This window comes from Piliocolobus tephrosceles, chromosome 12, assembly GCF_002776525.5.
Source record: "Piliocolobus tephrosceles isolate RC106 chromosome 12, ASM277652v3, whole genome shotgun sequence".
Taxonomy (NCBI): Eukaryota; Metazoa; Chordata; class Mammalia; order Primates; family Cercopithecidae; genus Piliocolobus; species Piliocolobus tephrosceles.
The window spans coordinates 76,503,732-76,523,359 of record NC_045445.1 but is presented as its reverse complement, the minus strand read 5'-3'; the positions used below and the strand labels follow the sequence as shown (position 1 = coordinate 76,523,359).

General features: G+C 44.3%; 1 protein-coding gene across 1 annotated transcript; it reads left to right on the top strand.

The window, feature by feature from the left end:
* The first annotated feature begins 231 nt into the window (after nt 1-231).
* Nucleotides 232-10,180, top strand: FGF16 (fibroblast growth factor 16). The gene is made up of 3 exons (XM_023202315.2): nt 232-791; nt 7,041-7,144; nt 9,181-10,180. The coding sequence occupies exons 1-3, from the start codon at nt 518-520 to the stop codon at nt 9,424-9,426; spliced, it is 624 nt and encodes a 207-aa protein (XP_023058083.1). The 5' UTR covers nt 232-517; the 3' UTR covers nt 9,427-10,180.
* Nucleotides 10,181-19,628: the final 9,448 nt, after the last annotated feature.

The window sequence follows — 19,628 nt, the reverse complement described above, 5'->3', positions numbered from 1 at the left end:
TCCTGCCATTTTTTCATAATAAAAGAGGGAGTGAAGCTCGCTCGCTCTCTCCCTCCACCCCCCTCTCCCAAAAAGAGCCAAATGGATGCAAAAAAAAAAAAAAAAAAAAAAAGAACCCACACACCAATCTCCGAGGGGATGCCAATGAGGTGTGGCTTGTATTTAAATATCCAATATGTCAATGTAAGGGGAGTGGGTATGTATATAAAGTGCCGTTTGCATCTGATAGCTGGACGAAGCCAGCAATGAGAGGCCGGGGGAGATGGATGCGGAGGGGAAGAGGCACTTTGACTGAGAGCAAGGTCAGGAGCGCGCTGCCCTACGCTCCCCGCCGCTGAGAAGTTCCTTGGACGCGAACAGACGTCGACTGCAGCTCGGCAGAGCGCAGAGCAAGCGAGCTAGCGAGGGAGCGCCGCCGAACCGCCCGCGCCCGCTGCGGGGAGAGACAGTTCGCGCCCCGTGGCCCCGGCTCGGCCCGCGCGCGCCCAGTACAACCCGCGCCGCAATCTGCCCAGCCATGGCAGAGGTGGGGGGCGTCTTCGCCTCTTTGGACTGGGATCTACACGGCTTCTCCTCCTCTCTGGGGAACGTGCCCTTAGCTGACTCCCCAGGTTTCCTGAACGAGCGCCTGGGCCAAATCGAGGGGAAGCTGCAGCGTGGCTCACCCACAGACTTCGCCCACCTGAAGGGGATCCTGCGGCGCCGCCAGCTCTACTGCCGCACTGGCTTCCACCTGGAGATCTTCCCCAACGGCACGGTGCACGGCACCCGCCACGACCACAGCCGCTTCGGTGAGGACGCGGTCGGGGGAACGGGAGGCGGGCGGACGGCGCACTGGGGAGCCCACAGCTCCGGGCTCCGGCGTAGGGCCCGCGGACCGCCCCCCGGGCTTGGTGTCATCCGGGCCAGTCGAGGCGAGACACGACGGCACGGGCGTGGGCCTCTCGATATCAGGGGGCCCTGCACCCTCGGACACTCTCAGGAGGGGGCGGGGGCGCCTTGCGGTGAGGCCTCTCCTTTCGCCGCTCCACCGTATCTCCCCGGGGAGCAAGGGGGTAGTTCTGGGAGCTGGACTCTAAGCCTTGAATGAAAGCAGGTGGAGCTGAGACAGGGGTGGGAGCTCTCGCCTAGGAGGCCGGGACTGTGCCTGCAGCGCGGACCGAGCCTCGAAGGCAGCAGGGCTGTGGCAGCTGATTTCCTGGAACAGGATCCTGCATGGGCCATGGGCATGTGAGGCGGTCGGCCGGCACACAAATCGCTTTTGGTCCGTGGGTACCCGGCAGCTGTGGTGTCTGCCTGCCTCGGGGTCGCTCTGTCCAGGGTAGGAGCCAATCCAGGCAGCCTGGCATGAATTGGGAATCTAGGAAAACCTCGCGGTGTCCACCGTGTAAGGGCACAAGTCCTGGGGCAGCTTTTGCCGGAAACTACCCCTGGACTCCTTGCCTCAGTGAGTCCTGGGCCCACTCCCAGTCCCAGAAACAGTTGTCTCTTGGGCCCAAAGCAGGAAACGTTCGACCTTCATCCAGGATTGTCTCTACCTGCCTGCCACTGTACAGACTGTTCAACACAGCTGCCTGTCTCACATATAGAACTAATTACACAATTAATGTAAGCCTTGATCTGTGACGAAGATCATTAGGTTTCTAAGCAAATGTGTTCACTCCTCAGTAATTTGCCATTTTTATTTTCAATTTCCAATTATCTACTAAGATAGCATGAGGGGTTCTGTGACAGCTACCTTTGCCCCTCCCCATCCTCCAATGTCCTCAGCTTCCTCCCAAGGACCCTATAATCCAAGAAGGACACCTTTTCCCCCAAGCCAGTAAGATGTTCTGCCCACACTCAAACATGACACCCTTCCCTTCTTTTTCCCTCCCTCCTTCTTGCCAACATCTGCCCCAACCCCCAAACCTCTCCATCCTCCTATTCGCCATCCCTTGCTAGAGCTGCATCTGGAGTGCACAGCAAAAAGGGGAACATAGGGGCCAGTTGCTGGGTAAGGCCAAGCCTAGCAAACAGCTTAGGGGCAGGGTTGGTCTTCCCTGCTGGGAACAGGCAGAAACCCTAATGAGGTCTATGGCATCTTGGAAAAATGCACTCAAACATAGCTAGAGTACTGTGGGTTGGGAGGGGTAATGGAGGGGTGCAGGTGTCTGTATAAACTTGCAGCAGGTCCTCAAAAGGGTGATAAGGTGGAGTGGGAGGAGAGGGAGTGTTAGCTTGGCTCCTTTCCCTTTCATTGCTTGTGATTTTGCAGTCCCCTTTTGTTCCTCTTCATAAGGAATGGGACTCCCACCCTGGCCTCAGAGGCTTCCTGAAATGGCATAAAGATACCGGGGTAACTCATTGCTGATATATAACCAAAAAAAAAGGTCACGAAATGATGGAGAAATGTGGGGTGGGGGCAGCGAAGGTGGAGAAATTATGAGCACGCCTCCCAGCAGCTCCAAATATTTTTCTGATTTTGTGCCTAAGCTGAGCCCAGTAACCTACAAGGTCAACATAAATCAGTAATAGGCTCTTGGGATAAGCGGTCTTTAATTACCTCCCTAAAGACACATCTTGATTTCTTTTCATCTCCCAGGTCTGCTAAGGGTGTTAAGTTTAAGGAGAAACCAAAGGAAATAAAATTGGCGGGAGGAAGGGACATTTTCACTGCTGCTTAACTGATTGCTTAATTTTTGGTTTTGCCTTTAAAATAGAAAACAACACTGCCCAAGAGCACCTCTGCATCACCTTTTCCCTTTCCTCCTTCCCTGACTTCCTGTCACTTTCCTGCACTTCCTGTAAAGAAAATGATAACTGGTCAAAGCTGTCTCTTTGTAACCTTCCCTGCCAACTTTAAATCCCATATTCTTTCTCCGTTTAGCTTTTGGCACAGAAAGAGGTGGCGTTCGAGTTTGCTAACTCTCTCCTCCCTCCACATTTGAGTTAATCAGCCAGGGTATTCAATAAATTGAAACTTTAACATTCCATAAGTGCTTTAGCAGTCAACATTCCAGCAGGGTAAAGTAGGCCAGACTTAAGATATAAAATATTATAGATTTCTGCTAGGGGGGAGGAGGTAGTCTCCAAAAGCCATGTGAAGTAAATAGCTATTTGTTGTAATTGGAGAGCAGGGCCCCCAAGGATTACCCTGGAATCCATGTGTTCAGAACAAGTCAGGCTAAGCCCAAGAGCAGTCCCGACTCCAAATAATAACCTGTTGGCACAGCATATGCTCTCCGCTCTCCATCTGCAATCAGTAGCCAGGAGTATTTCAATCACCGCCTGGCTGGTAGCATTTATATGAAGTTCACAAGGATCCTGACATTCCGAGGGGCACCTGTGGACTGGCAGAGCAGAGCTTCGGAGCCAAACTGAAGGAGAGTCCTCCCACCAGGTGGGATAGAGTGGGCTCATGCAGCTGCTTTGGTTCTTGAGTGATCTGGTTCTCGTTTGGCAAGATGCCAAAGCAGCACTGTCTTGGCCCCAAAGGATGGCTGAAGGATTCAGGCAAGTTATGCAACTAGATTAAATGACACGTTAGGCAGTCATCTAGCTAGGTTCTGAAGCAGTGGGGCCCAGAACCGATCAGTTTTGACTGAGGGCCTGGGGAGAGAGGTATAAGAAGAGAAGAGTCTGGAAATTGTCAAGAAAAGGGCAGAGCCTGATGTGAGTAGGTCAAGATGAGGCAGAGTAGTGAGAGGTCCTGGGCCTTGAAGGGGTAAGAGTACTGAGGACAAACTTTGTCTACTTAATACTTCACCTCAACACTTTGCTGTTAACACCCCTGTCCAGCTGTAGCTGGGAAAATATGAAAATGGCTTATTTTCTCTCCCGCTTCGTGCTGGCTGAGATTCAGGATAAGGTTTAGGAATATCTCTTCCATCATCATGTGCCACTGGGTTCCCACAGTTTGAAACCAGCTAATAGGAAAGTTGGCGAGGGAAAATGATGCCCAAAGACAGCTGGACAGGGATAGTTCCAGCTGTTGGAGACCCCTGTTACTGGACACAACCCAAGTGACTTCCTGTATGATCTGTCCTTTGGCATCAGGGTTAACAGAGAGTTGGAGAAAAACTGTGGTGACTCAAATGGCCACACCTCTTGGGTTTCATGATTTGTTCTCACACTATGTCTTGGGCAGTGAGATCACAAGCTGCGCTCTGCTACTTAATGAGCTCAGGGTTGTCAGAGACATGAGATACTTACAGAATGAGGGAACTCAGTCTTGAAGCTCAGGAGTAACCTGCCTGAGCAAAGCAAAGAACTGAAGGCTCCCACATGTTAGTGTCCCTCAGAGTTTAAGACCCAGAACTGAATCACGACCTGGTTTCTAGTTTCCTTTCCATACTGGGCACTCTCCTTTGAACATGCTCTGTTTTTCCATTTTCTTCTCTAAGCACAGTAGAACTAAACACACTACTCTCAGTGTGGTCTAACCATGGCAGAACAAACTGGGACAATCCCCCCTCCCTTTTGCTAGTTACTAGACCTGTATCAGTGAGGCCTTAGATCACACTAGCTTTTTTTGCTATTTTTTCCACTAGCTTTCTAATTTTTAATTTTACATGACCAATTGTACATTAGCTTTTTAATAATCCACTTATCACCCATCACATGGAGTTTGCCTTGTTCAATTAAGTCTCCTTGCCATTGTCGTGTTTTACTAAGCCACATTTCCCCATTGCAGAGATGGGTAGACTTGCACATAATTAAAATGCACAGGAACACAAAATAACAGTACACATTTTCAAGAAAATATACATGGTTGCCTGAAGTGGAGGGGCAAATGGGAGCAGGGTATAAAGAGAAAAAGAAAGAAAAAAAAAGAAAAAAAGAATAGAAAAAAAATTTCTATTTAGAAATAGAAAATTATAATTATAAAGCCCTTTCACAGACCAACTATGTTAATAGGACATGAACTAAGTAGTACAGTTAACTCAACTGTCTGCACTTGAGGCTTACCTTCCCCCAACCAAACCCCAAACACAAAATACTTTGGGAAATTTGGGGGACCAAAGTGCAGGACTTCACATTGATTCTAATTAAGCATAGTTTATGGAGCCAGTCCATTTTTCTGTCCTCTTAAAATCTCTTTGGATATTGATTGTGTCATCCCTCTCAGCTGCATGTCTTCTAGAACTAGGATAAGCAGTCCTCATATGTTCTCTTACAAGTCATTTATTGAAATATCAAACAGAGCAGAACCAAATGCAAAACCTTGTTCAGTGCAGCTGAAGATTTGGTTGCATTAAATCAGTGCCTGATTAACCCCTACTTGGCACTGGGTATTTTCTCTTCCCCTCCTACCGTCTTGTCTCAATCTCATTTCCCGAGACTCCTTTCTTTGTACTGTAAAATTTAATAACAACCAGACTGAGAATAAAACCTGGAGGATTTCAGTGTGAGAGGCCAAAGGCCAAACCCTGAGTGTTCTATAGAATTGCAGCAGAAGAACCTTACATCCTTCCAATAGATCTGGGTGGGTTGTGGAAGCACATGGCCCCAAAGCTGCCATACCTGAACGGCAGTCCACCAGCTTGAGTCACTGGGGTTCCTCAGGAGACTTCCCAGTAGAGTTTTTAACCTGATTTTAAAATTAGCCACTTAAAATTCTTGATCTTGGAAAATCAGCTCTACTCCCTATATAGATTACATAGAATATTACCCTTAAGAATTGCATTTTTGGGCCAGGCATAGTGGTGCACGCCTGTAATCCCAACACTTTGGGAGGCCGAGGTGTGCATATTGCTTAAGCCCAGGAGTTTGAGACCAACCTTAGCAACATGGTGAAACCCCGTCTCTAGAAAAAATAGAAAATTAGCTGGGTGTGGTGATGCGTGCATGTAGTCCCAGCTACTAGGGAGGCTGAGGTGGGAGGACCACCTGAGCCTGGGGAGGCTGAGGCTGCAGTGAGCTATGATCACACCACTGCATTCCAACCTGGGTGCCAAAGCGAGATCCTGTCTCAAAACAAACAAACAAACAAGCAAACAAAAATAAAATTGCAATTTTCGATAAGACAGCCAGATATGAGCTCATTTCATACCCTGGATGACTTAAACAAGTTTTTGGTCTGTATATTGAGAAATGTGATTAGAGACAGGAATATCAAAGAGGAATCTAGTTGGCTATTATGTCTGTATCAAGATAATAGACATCCTATCTCGGGACAAAATTGTAGTCTTCATTATCACCAGGATTTCAGTTCTGGGTCCTTTTTCCCAGTTAGGACTGCTGCTGGATAAATGAAAGCATTTTCAAATCTTCACCTCTAATATTGTCAGCTAGGACATTTCTGAATTTCTTCTCTTTGGCCTTAAAGTTGCAACATCTCAAATCAGTATGAGTCCAATACCACCTGCCAACTCTTTGCTGTGGATAAACTTAAAATTCTCAAAAGAGAATGATAGGCTTGTCAGCTTGGGGCTGTACTAGCTGAGAACACTTTTTAGGAGAAAGCTCTCATGTGGCCAAGTTTTGCCTCCTGCCATAAGCAGGGGGAACAAACAGTGAGTGGCCTGTGTGGCCTTTGTTAGAGTCAGCTACAGGCAGTTGACAGCCTCATGTGGCTTTAAGGACATGGGGCTGACAGGGCACAAAACAAGTTCAGCCTAGAGGACAGCAAGGTAATGCTGTGTGCTCTAAGGAAGAGGGAGTTTACTGGGAAAGATACAGAAACCTGTCCTCATTCTTGCATTCAGAAAACTGACTTCTCACTTCTTGAATTTGACAGCAATAGCACCTTGAAATTATGGAGCTTTTGTAGCCGAAGCCTTCTTACGGTCTCTTCCTCGTAATATGCCTACGAGTGTTGAGTAGAAGCAAAGACGGTGTTTCCCATTTTACATATGGAAAAACTGAGGCCCAAAGAGACAAAGTACCTTCTCTGAGGTTCCATTCTTGCTGCAAAAGATGGTTTCACCAGGCAGTTGATCAAAGGCACACAGGGCTGGCCTCCAGCTGGGGACAAATGACTGGTAGCTCATGTCACCTGAACAGCTTTCTCTTAGTTTGATGCCGGTAACGGGAATAGTGTTCACTTTTTGCCCTAGGTATCCTAGAGTTTATTAGCCTGGCTGTGGGGCTGATCAGCATCCGGGGAGTGGACTCTGGTCTGTACCTAGGAATGAACGAGCGGGGAGAACTCTATGGGTCGGTAAGTTTAAGGTTTTTGTTGTTGTTGTTGTTGTTGTTGTTGTTGTTTCTGTTTTGTATTTTGTCAGAAGTTATTACAATCAGTGTTTGGACAACGTAAAGCAAAAGTATAAAAAATATTTATCTGGAGGCCGGGTGCGGTGGCTCACGCCTGTAATCCCAGCACTTTGGGAGGCCGAGGCGAGTGGATCACAAGGTCAGGAGATCGAGACCATCCTGGCTAACACGGTGAAACCCCTTCTCTACTAAAAATACAAAAAAATTAGCCAGGCATGGTGGCAGGTGCCTGTAGTCCTGGCTACTTGGGAGGCTGAGGCAGGAGAATGGCGTGAACCTGGGAGGCGTAGCTTGCAGTGAGCCGAGATAGCGCCACTGTACTCCAGCCGGGGTGACAGAACAAGACTCCATCTAAAAAAAAAAAAAAATTATCTAGCACTTGAAAGTACTTTTTTAGCTGTAAAGGAGTAGTGTCTTTTAGTTACTTCTTGGCTGCTCAGGGTCTTGCTACATAACACCTTCACTCATTTGGCCCCCACCAAAACAAGCATTTTTTTTTTTTTTTTTTTTTTTTGCTTTAAGATGGAGTCTCACTCTGTTGCCCAGCCTGGAGTGCAGTGGCACAATCTCAGCTCTCTGCAACCTCCGCCTTCCTGGTTCAAGTGATTCTCTTGCCTCAGCCTCCCGAGTAGCTGGGACTACAGGCATGCACCACCATGCCAGCCTAATTTTTTGTATTTTTAGTAGAGACTGGGTTTCATCATGTTGGCCAGGCTGGTCTCGAACTCTTGACCTCAGGTAATCCACCCGCCTTGGACTCCCAAAGGACTAGGATTACAGGCATGAGCCACTGCACCCAGCCCCAAAACATAAGCTTTTCTCTGATATATTTGCTTTTGCCTTTTTCATTAGAAGGTCAGCTAGTCTGATGATAACAGTAATCTGTGCTGGTTTGGCAGTAGATGGTCAGGGTTTGGGGCATTAACCCTCCAGAGGAGTACATCTGAATTTGAATGTGTACCCAGAGGAGTAGCAGACTAGCAGGCACAAAAATAGGCGGTGGAAGAGCTGGCTTTCAAATTGAGGATTCTGAGGTTAACAACACAGTTCCTGATTTCCAGATTGCTTCAGTTGAGTCCCAAAGGCCAAATGAAACAAACAAATGAAGAATGAGGGTTCCAGGGTCTGGTGACAGCCTTAAGCCCTCAGCTAGGACTAGGCTAGCGGCAGTGCATTTTGTCTATTCTGGAAGCTAGCCTAGCACTGAGGAATGGTGAGTGATTTGCTGACCTTAACTCTTCCGGGGGATCCCAACTTCTGGCTCTGGCTTTTGAGTCACATAGCATACTTTCTGGCTGCCTGCACCCCATGAAATCAGAACACATTTTTCCGTGACACCTAAGAGATAGGCCTGTCCCCAGCACTCAGTATCGGCAACCCCAGCAAGTAGTATGGCGGTCAGATCAAGTGTGAGAAGGGACAGAGGCAAGAGACCCAGGAACTGCCAGCCTGAAGTAGCCAGACTGGAAGAGCTTTTCAAGGAGATCTTTTCTGAGCTTTCAAACTGACAGGCCTGAGACCCTTCATTAGGAGAGATCACAGCTCACCTCCCATGGAGCTTTATATAGATCTGAGGCCTTTGCCTGTCAGTTGACATGGTTGACTGTAATCTCAATGAATTTGAACATCATTAGCTCTAAGTAGGGAGAAAGCTCAGTGGGTGCCAGCAGGGTACTGGGAGGCCATAGCAGCAATTCTCAGGCTCAAAGAGCCAGGTGATGCCATCTCCTCCAATCTCCTCCCTCCAGGAAAGATTTCAACTAAAACATTTTTGTGTAGCTCATGAAAGAGAATGAAGGAGATACAGACAAGAGTGTTTTGTGCTATTTGGAAGAAAGATACCTCCAGTAATACAGAGAGATAGGACTGGAATTTTCTAACATCAGTGTGCTATTGCTATTTCAGGGTTTCTCTACTAGCAAGCTGGGATAGGAGAAATAGTCATATAATGGGTTCTGCTTTATTTTCTCACCCTCACAGAAGAAACTCACACGTGAATGTGTTTTCCGGGAACAGTTTGAAGAAAACTGGTACAACACCTATGCCTCAACCTTGTACAAACATTCGGACTCGGAGAGACAGTATTACGTAGCCCTGAATAAAGACGGCTCACCCCGGGAGGGATACAGGACTAAACGACACCAGAAATTCACTCACTTTCTACCCAGGCCTGTAGATCCTTCTAAGTTGCCCTCCATGTCCAGAGACCTCTTTCACTATAGGTAATGAACCTCTTGTGTGCCCTCTGTGACCCATGTACTCTGAGGCCACGGTTGTCTCTGCAAGCACTATATTCATAGCTTTTCAATCCTTCCTTCCTATCATTTTAGATAACAGAAAAGCACTTACTGTTGAACTCAACCCAGCTGTTCCCTTGTTGTTCAAAGTGTATATCAAGGTTGGGTTATTTTGGGGAGGGATGGGGGGGCTGGGCTCGAGGGAATCTTGTATATACTTTTTTCTTTACTCATGTTCCTTCCCCTGAGGTAGCATAACAAAGAATGGGAGCCCCTGCTAAGGGCCAGGGGTGTCTTACCCCACAATTTACTCAAATACCTTGACAATGGGTATAAATGAAAGGCCAAGGAATCTGCCACAGATGCTACCTACAGAGCTTTGGAAAAGTCTCATTAAGAAAATCCTTGGGGCTACAGCCTTGCTGCAAGCCTTCCCTGCATTGGCTCTGCAGATTTCTCATCTGTCCTGACATGCAGTTTTCCTGTCATTGGAAGTGGGAGATGGGGTAGGTTGTAAGAAAATGATATTAAAATGTAAGCATGGATACTGTGCATAAGGACAAACTATTTATAAAATGTATATGCTATTTATTTTATATATTTATTTATTTCAAAATAATTTTATTTTTAATGAGAGATGCGATGGCTGGATTTTCATCAGAAAGAATAAGGTCCTACTGAAACAGGATAAAATGAGTTATTAAAGGCTTTTACTGGCAATAAAATTTGTCTTTATATTATAAGATTCTGTCTAATTCTATTGATTTGTACATTTAGTAGGATTAGACGGTTGGCCAGCTTCTTTCTCTCCAACTCATTAGAATTTTCTGATGTTGGCATCACACTGCCTATGCTAGATGACTCCATCAGCCAATATGTTAGCATTATCTAGAGGCCATATGTGAAGTCCTAGTGGTCCTTTCCAGTTCTATGACTTTAAACTTACAGGTGAATCAAAGCTTCAGGAAGGCCTAGACCAACAGCTATTACTCCCATTTGTGCTTAGGACTATGCATAGAGAAACTCTCCTTTGGTGCTTGGTTAGGGTCCAAAGCCCTAAGGTCAAAACACTAACTGGGAGCTTCTTACTTAAGATATGAAGGTGAAGGGATTCAAAATAAACACATATCAGCTGGTGCAGTGGCTCACACCTGTAATCCCAGCACTTTGGGAGGCCAAGGCGGGTGGATCACTTGAGGCCAGGAGTTCGAGAACAGCCTAGCCAACACGGTGAAACCCCATCTCTAGTAAAAATACAAAAATTAGCCAGGCATGGTGGCAGGTGCCTGTAACCCCAGCTACTCGGGAGGCTGAGGCAGGAGAATCACTGGAATCCAGGAGGCGGAGGTTGCAGTGAGCTGAGATCACGCCATTGCACTCTAGCCTGGGTGACAGAGCAAGATTCTATCTCCAAAAAATTAAAAAATTAAAAAAATAAATAAACACAAATCAACAGAGAGACTGATTTTTTTTCTAACCAGTCAAATTCCATTCTGGAGATCTCCCCCTTCTCTTTACCCCCACCCTCACCTCCTGCCAGTGCTTCTCCTAGGGAATTTGGGAGGCTGTAAACACATTCATCTACAGCAGTAGTGCTTAGCGTACTGTATATGGTCTCTTGACCAGCAGCATCACCTGGAAACTTGTTAGAGATGCAGATTATCAGAAATTCTGAGGGCAAGATCTGGCAGTCTACATGTTACCAAGCCTTGCAGGGGGATTCTTGTGCATACTAAAGTTTGGGAATTACTGCCCTAAAGGAATATTTTTTAAAAAATTATTTTTTCATCTGAATGGTTTATAAATAAAGTTTTAGGGTAACTTCCATCCAGAAAACAAAAGTAGAGTGGCTCTAGTTGAAGTGGGGATGGCATTTCTTGGAGCTACCTCTTCCCCAGAGCAGCCCCTGAGGTATCTTGGTTAAAAATCCCTAGCCTTGCTACTCTGCCTATGGAGTAGCCATTCTTTATTCCTTTACCTTTCTAATAAACTTGCTTTCACTTAAAAAAAAGATCCCTAGACTCTTTACTGATATTTATCAAGGTAGGAGAATAGAGCTATTTGCATTTTATAGTTGTCAGGAGACAGCAACCAAAAGGATAAAAGTTTCATTGACATTGAGTACACAGGCACTATGAAGGCCTAATAGAAGAGGTTTTTGGGTTTGAAATAGTTCTCCCTAGTGCTCCTGAATCATACCCTGTAGGCATCCACTATTTTTCTAATTGTATGGGTGAAACAAATAGCTTAGGTATCAGTTCACTTAAAAAACAAAATCCAAAGGTCTATGAAAGCTCACCCAAATCTGAGTACCCAACACAGAAGCTGCACATAAGATTGTCTAATAAAAAATACTAAATTGTGTGGCTTCTGTGATCATAGACTGGAATGCGCATCAGTGGAACTACTAACGTGGAGATCTGAGTGGGCTAGCATGATTAGGGTGAGTTTCATGAAAGGGGCAATGCCTGCTGTGAAGAACAAACAGGACTTGGTGAGAAAAGAGGCTGGCTGATCATGATGTTCATGTTGGACTGTAGGGAAGAGACACTACCCTTAGCGGTCTCTGGCAGAGGAGTAAAAATCAGCTATGTGACATTTTTCAAATCACATTTTTTTTTTTTTTGAGATACAATTTCACTCTGCCACCCAGGCTGGAGTGCAGTGGCACGATCTCAGCTCACTGCAACCTCCACTTCCTAGGTTCAAGCAATTTCCTGCCTCAGCCTCCCAAGTAACTGGGATTACAGGCTCCTGCCACCATGCTTGGCTAATTTTTTGTATTTTTAGTAGAGATGGGATTTCACCATATTGGCCAGACTGGTCTCAAACTACCGACCTCAAGTGGTCCACCCGCCTCGGCCTCCCAAAGTGCAGGGATTACAGGCGTGAGCCACCATGCCCAGCCTAAATCACATTTTTAATAGGAAGTATGCTTTTATTTTAAAACAAATTGCACTTATCTATGTAGAGAAGTTCCGCTACCTAGAACTTTTGAAACACAGCCACAACTTCTGAGGACTTGCAAGATACATGAACTCTGCTATAACTGCCAGGGTTACTCTAGCAGGGTACTTGGTGTGAGCCTGGCAAGACCACAAGCACCACACTGCAGGGCAGAATTTGCAAGAAAAATGACACTGTAATAAAGAGGGAAAAGACTTCAAATCCCAGAGTCCAGGCCTTATTTTTTCCTCTATGTGGAAGTAGAGAGGAGACGACTTGGAAAATGGTGTAGGGTCCCATGACACAGGAGGAGTTCACTCTTCATGTTGAACTTTGAGGGATAACAATGAATGGAGCATGTGGACAGAAAATGGCAATGGGCAACTGTTCCCATTTTCAAAAAGAGAGGAAAGATAAACTCTGGAAGTGGGAAATGTGAGATGGATGACCTAGTACCACTAGATCGACCAACAGCTGATTTATACCATATCCCCAAAGAGCTAGGCTAATGGATTTCATGCCGACCTAACGGGAATTAGAGAATAGTAAGCTCTGGAGCTCTGGTTTGAGATAAAAACATGTGCAATGACCATTTCTTATTCATGTTTGCATCCCTTCCCAGAAATAGATGCCTTCTTTAGCAAATATCTATCTATCTATCTATCTATCTATCTATCTATCTATCTATCTATCTAATCTATCATCTATCTATCATCTATCTATCTATCTATTTCTCTATCTATGATATAAACGCTGGGTTAGACAGAGCAAATGTGTTATAGAACAGAATCATCTGAAATGTTAAGTTCTTAGTGCACTTAAATAGACACAATGACAGACTAGAATATGTGTCAGGAAATATAGGTCCCTGTTACTAGAAGAGTTTCAGCAGATGCTAGACAACCACTTGACAAGGATATTGTATCATTTAGAGGGGACAGGGTGAATACTAGATAAAGATGGCAGAATGTAGCACTAGTTTACTAACCATATATTCTGTGGGATCCCCAGAATTTTCCTGAGCACCAATAGTGTTCCAAGAAAGTATATATCAGACCTAAAAGTGCTATCCAACTACTGTCCCAGGCCAAGAAAGACACTGTAGACCAGAGGTTCCGAACTTGGGAGTCACAGGGTTATTAAAGGTACATGGAAAGCCTGAACTCCCTGGACCCAAATTCCCCAGAATAGTATGCAAAATTTTGTGTAGATGTACATTTGGTATTTCATTGATCCTGAAAAGGTCCCACAAAATGTTAGGAACTACTACCTTAGGAGTTTCTAAGCATTTGGCATAAGATTTGGTGGCCCCTCTGATCCTATGTGAAAACCTTGACAGAATCATTAGGTGTTTTTCTTTCAAATATGTAGATTTTACGCATGAAACTTTTGACTTCTATTCTCTAAGAGACAGCTTCAAGTTTGGCAACGAAGGAGTGGGAGTGAAGGAAGGGGCAAGCTGGCATGACTGCACTGCTCAGTGGTTCTGAACAAAGTTCAACCCCAAGCCAGTCTGAAGAGTAGCCCCTAGCAGCAAGACTCTCCTTCCCCTCCCTACACACTCTTTTCATTCCCACTGCCACTGCCAAATGTTGTTCATGCTCAAAAAATAAGCAGTGACTGAGCCTACCAAGCCCAGGCACGAGGAGTTTGTCAGAGCCATCAGGGCAGGTGCCCTCCCAAAAGAAATATAATCAAAGGCTTGGAATAATAAATAGAATTTTTCTTATCTTACCTTCAAGTCACTGCAGTGCTCAGCCACTGAAATCCTGGCTGTGTAGTTAGAAAGACATCATGTCCAGGGCTTTAGCAGGGCCACAGGTCACGTGGGCTCTGTCCAATTTGCCTGGAGTGCAGCACCAGCCTTCTTCCTCCTGAAGAGGCTGGCCACTGGGGACTGCTTTCCTTGTCTCTGGAGTAGCTGGAGCTACACTGCCTTTTCTGCACTTCTCAAACTGCACTTCACCAGCTGGTATATGTCAAGGAAGAACCAGGAAATAGGGAGAAGGGCACCAGAGAGGAGAGATCCTCTCTCTTGGAAAGATGCATTCACCATCAGCCATCTAACTCCCTAGCTCAACAGGAGGATCAGAGCATAATTCAGTTTGTCATTTCTAGGGCTCCCTTGTACGCAACAGAAAATGGAAGAACCACCAGGCCCAGTGGCTCACACCTGTAATCCCAGCACTTCAGGGGTCGGAGGTGGGAGGATTGCTTGAGCCCAGGAGTTTGAGAGTGACCAGCCCTGTCAATATAGCAAGACCTCATCTACAAAAAATGTAAAAACAATTGGCGGGACACGGTGGTGCATGCTTGTAGTCCCAGTTACTTGGGAGGCTGAGGTGCAGGGATTGCTTGAGCTCAGGAGGTCGAGGCTACGGTGAGCCATAATTGCACCACTGCACTCCAGCCTAGGAGACAGAGCGAGACACTGGCTCTAAAGACAAACAAAAAAGAACCTCAGGATTTTTTATTTAATAATTCATTTAAAACAACAATAAAGCTGTTACACGTTAACATAAATAACATTTTTATGAAAAATAACTATATTCTCAAAAACTCAGTTAGAAGCATAATATTGTTATATATTTTTCCAAACCTCTTTGATGTCTGTCTTGATAGAAGACAGCTGGATTCTCATATCTGCTTCTGCATTCAATCTGTTGTTATATGTTATTTTGCCAGAAGTATCAGGAGAAAATCTGGCCTCTAATAAATATGTAATTGCAAAAGAGAAGACTTCAGGGACCCCTAGGAGTTCTTGGGCCACACTTTGAGAATCACTGATCTACAGATTTAACAAGCCCTCAAGTGATTCTTATCATAAGAATAGGTAACAAACGCTGCATTTGGTCATGTGAGACATAACAAATCTCCTTTGTCTCTAGTTCTCAGCCCCAATCTGTTCCGGATCAGGCACTGTTTGGTCTAGCTCTGTAGATGCACTCCTCTCATGCTTTACTAAGAAGACCCAAGCTGTCCAATAGTGGCTTCCTAGCAATCATTTTGGGGGGTTCCTTAGTTTTGCTTTCCTCTTTTAAAGAAAACATTTTATGAATATTTTATTGTGGTAAAATATATATAACAAAATTTGCCATTTTACCATTTTTAAGTGTACAACTCAAGGATATTAATTGTATTTACAGTGTTGTGTAGTCATCACCACCATATTTCCAAAACGTTTTCATCACTCCAAACAAAACCTCTGAAACCATTAAGCAATATCTCCTTATTAACCCTTCTTCCTAGTCCCTGGTGAGCTCTAATCTACTTTATGTCTCTGTGGATTTTCCTATTCGGAACATTTCATGTAAATGGAATCACACAATATACAGTCTTTTGTGACTGACTTCTTTCACGTAGCATGATGTTTTGAAGGTTCATCTACATTGTAGCATATAGTGATACTGCATTCCTTTTTATGGCTGAATAGTATTCTATTGCATTAATATACTGCATTTCATTTCATTTATCAGTTGCTAGACATTTGGGTTGTTTCCACTTTTCAGCTGTTATGAATAATGCTATGAACATTCATGTACAAGTTTATATAAATACATGTTTTCATATCTCCTGGGTATATAGCTAGCAGTGGAATTGCTGGGTTATACTCTACCTCTATGGTCAACCAGATGAGGATCTGCTAACAGTTTTTCAAAAAGGCTGCACCATTTTGCATTCCCACCAATAATATGTGGTACTGCAGCCTTGACCTCTCAGGCTCTGGTGATCCTCTCACCTCAGCCTCCCCAGTAGCTGGGACTACAGGCACACACCCTCCTGCTAGCAATTTTTTTGTATTTCTTGTAGAGACAGGATCTCATCGTGTGACCCAGGCTGGTCTTGAACTCCTGGGCCCAAGCAATCCTCCTGTCTCGGCCTCCCAAAGTGCTGGGATTACAGATGTGAGCCACTGCACCCAACCTCTCTTGGCTTTTGAAATATACAATAGGCCGGGTGCAGTGGCTTATGCTTTTAATCCAAGCACTTTGGGAGGCTGAGGTAGGCGGATCATTTGAGGTCAGGAGTTTGAGACCAGCCTGGCCAACATGGTGAAACCCCGTCTCCACTAAAAATACAAAAAATTAGCCAAGCATGGTGGTGCATGCCTGTAATCCCAGGTACTGAGGAGACTGAGGCAGGAGAATTACTTTAACCTGGGAGGTGGAGGTTGCAGCGAGCCAAAATCACACCACTGCACCACTCCAGCCTGGGCAATGCAGCGAGGCTCTGTCTCAAAAAAAAAAAAAGAAAGAAAGAAATATACAATATACTATTATTGCCTATAGCCACCCTACTGTGCAATAAATCTCAAAATTTATTCCTCCTGTCTAACTGAAACTTTGTATCCTTTGACCAATAACTCCCTATTCCCTCCTTCAGACCCCTTCTCCACCCCTTAGCCTCTGGTAAACACTATTCCATTCTCTACTTCTATGAGTTAACTGTTTTCATTTCCACATGTGAGATCATGCTGTATTTGTCTTTCTGTGTCTGCTTATTTCATGTGGTGTAATTATCTTCTACTGTTACAAATGTTGGAATTTCCTTCATTTGTATGGCTGAATAGTATTCCATTATGTAGATATACCACATTTTCTTCATTCATCTGCTGATGGACACTTAGGTTGATACATCTTGTCTATTGTGAAATATGCTGCAATGAAGATGAGAGTGCAGATATCCCTTTAATATACTGATTTCAATTCCTTTGGATATATATCCAGAAGTGGGATTGCCAGATCATATGATATTTCTATTTTTAGTTTTTTGAGGAACCTCTATATTGTCTTCCATTATGAAGTATTCATTTGCATTCCCACCAACACTGTGTAGGGGCTCCCTTTTCTTCACATCCTCACAAATACTCATTATCTTTCCTCTTTTTGATAAAATTTGTTATGGCCATAATAAAAAAATAATGGGTGTTGGTGTGGATATGGTGAAAAGAGAACACTATTACACTGCTGGTGGGAATGTAAACTAGTACAACCACTGTGGAAAATAGTTTGGAGATTCCTTAAAGAACTGAAAATAGATCTACCATTTGATCCAGCAATCCCACTCCTGGGTATTTACTCAGAGGAAAATAAGTTATCTATATGAAAAAGATACTTGCACATGCATGTTTACAGCTGCACAATTTGCAATTGCAAAAATACAGAACCAGCCCAAATGCCCATCAATCAACAAGTGGATAAAGAAAATGTGATATATATACACACCATGGAACTCTACTCAGCCATAAAAATGAATGAAATAATGGCATTTGCAGCAACTTCAATGGAATATGGAGACCATTATTCTAAGTGAAGTAACTCAGGAATGGAAAACCAATCATCATATGTTCTCACTCATAAGTGGGAGCTAAGCTATGATGACACAAAGGCATAAGAATGATACCATGGACTTTGGGGACTTGGGGGAAACGGTGGGAGGGGGATGAGGGTTAAAAGACTACACACTGGGTACAGTGTACACTGCTCTGGTAATGGATGCACCAAAATCTCAGAAATCACCACTAAAGAGCTTACAAATGTAACTAAACACCACCTGTTCCCCAAAAAGCTATTGAAAATAAAAATAAAAACCATTCTAACAGGTGTGAGATGATAGCTCATTGTGATTTTAATTTGCATTTCCCTATGATTAGTGATACTAAACATTTTTTCATGACCCAGTTGGCTATTTGTATGTCTTCCTTTAAGAAATATCTGTTCAGGGCCGGGCGCGGTGGCTCATGCCTGTAATCTCAGCACTTTGGGAGGCCGAGGTGGGTGGATCACAAGGTCAGGAGATCGAGACCATCCTGGCTAACACAGCGAAACCCCGTCTCTACTAAAAATACAAAAAATTAGCCAAGCATGGTGGTGGGCACCTGTAGTCCCAGCTACTTGGGAGGCTGAGTCAGGAGACTGGCGTGAACCCTGGAGGTGGAGCTTGCAGTAAGCCGAGATAGCGCCACTGCAGTCCATCCAGCCTGGGCAACAGAGCAAGACTCCATCTCAAAAAAAAAAAAAAAGGAAAAGAAAAGAAAAGAAAAGAAAAGAAATACCTGTTCAGAGGCCAGGTGTGGTGGCTCACGCCTGTAATTCTGTAATCTCAGCACTTTGGGAGGCTGAGGTGGGCGGATCATGAGCTCAGGAGATAGAGACCATCCTGGCTAACACGGTGAAACCCCGTCTCTACTAAATATACAAAAAAATTAGCCAGGCATGGTGGCAGGTGCCTGTAGTCCCAGCTACTCGGGAGGCTGAGGCAGGAGAATGGCATGAACCCGGGGTAGGTGGAGCTTGCAGTGAGCTGAGATCACACCACCGCACTCCAGACTGGGTGACAGAGCAAAACTCCATCTCAAAAAAAAAAAAAGAAATACTTGTTCAGGTCCTTTGCCCATTTTTATAAGTTTAAAAAATAATTTCACCTTTTATTTTAGATCCTGGGGGTGTATGTGCAGGTCTGTCACCTAGGAACACTACAGGATGCTAAGGTTTGGAGTATGGATGATCCTATCACCCACTTTACCCATCTTTTAATCAGGTTGTTTGTTTTCTTGCTGTTGAGTTTCCTATATATTTTGTATATTAACCCTTTATCAGATTCTCCCTCTCCATGGTTGTCTGTTTGTTAATTGTTTCCTTTGTTGTGCAAAAACCTTTAAGTTTGATGTAATTCCCTTTGCCTATTTTTTCTCTTGTTGCCTGTATTTTCAGATTCATATCAAAAAAAAAAAAAAAAACAAAACCATTGCTCAGACCAGTGTTGTTGAGTGTTTCCCCTATGTTTTCTTCTAGTAGTTTTGTAGTTTCAGGTCTTATATTTAAGTCTTCAAATAATTTTGAGTTGGTCTTTGTACATGGTGTGAAATAAGGATCAAATTTCATTCTTCCGCATGTGGCTATTCAATTTTCCCAACATCATTTGCTTCTAATTTCCTCATTGTGTGTCCTTGGCACCTTTGTTGAAAAGCAATTGACTGTAAATTCATGAGTTTATTTCTGGGCTTTCTATCCTGTTCCATTGGTTGACGTGTCTTTTTTATGCCAGTACCATGCTGTTGTAATCACCATCATCTTGTAATATAGTTTGAAACCAGGGAGTGTTATACCTCCAACTTTGTTCATTTTGCTCAAGATGGTTTTGGCTTTTGGGGGTATTTTGTGGTTCCATATGAATTTAAGAATTTTTTTTTTCTATTTCTGTGAAAATTAATATTGGAATTTTGACGGTGGTTGCATTTAATCT

Excerpts from the sequence above, each read along its gene's own strand:
- FGF16 (XM_023202315.2), top strand. The coding sequence starts at position 518 with ATGGCAGAGGTGGGGGGCGTCTTCGCCTCTTTGGACTGGGATCTACAC. Across the intron at positions 792-7,040 it reads CCACGACCACAGCCGCTTCG|GTATCCTAGAGTTTATTAGC; the intron begins GTGAGGACGCGG and ends TTTTTGCCCTAG. Across the intron at positions 7,145-9,180 it reads GGGGAGAACTCTATGGGTCG|AAGAAACTCACACGTGAATG; the intron begins GTAAGTTTAAGG and ends TCACCCTCACAG.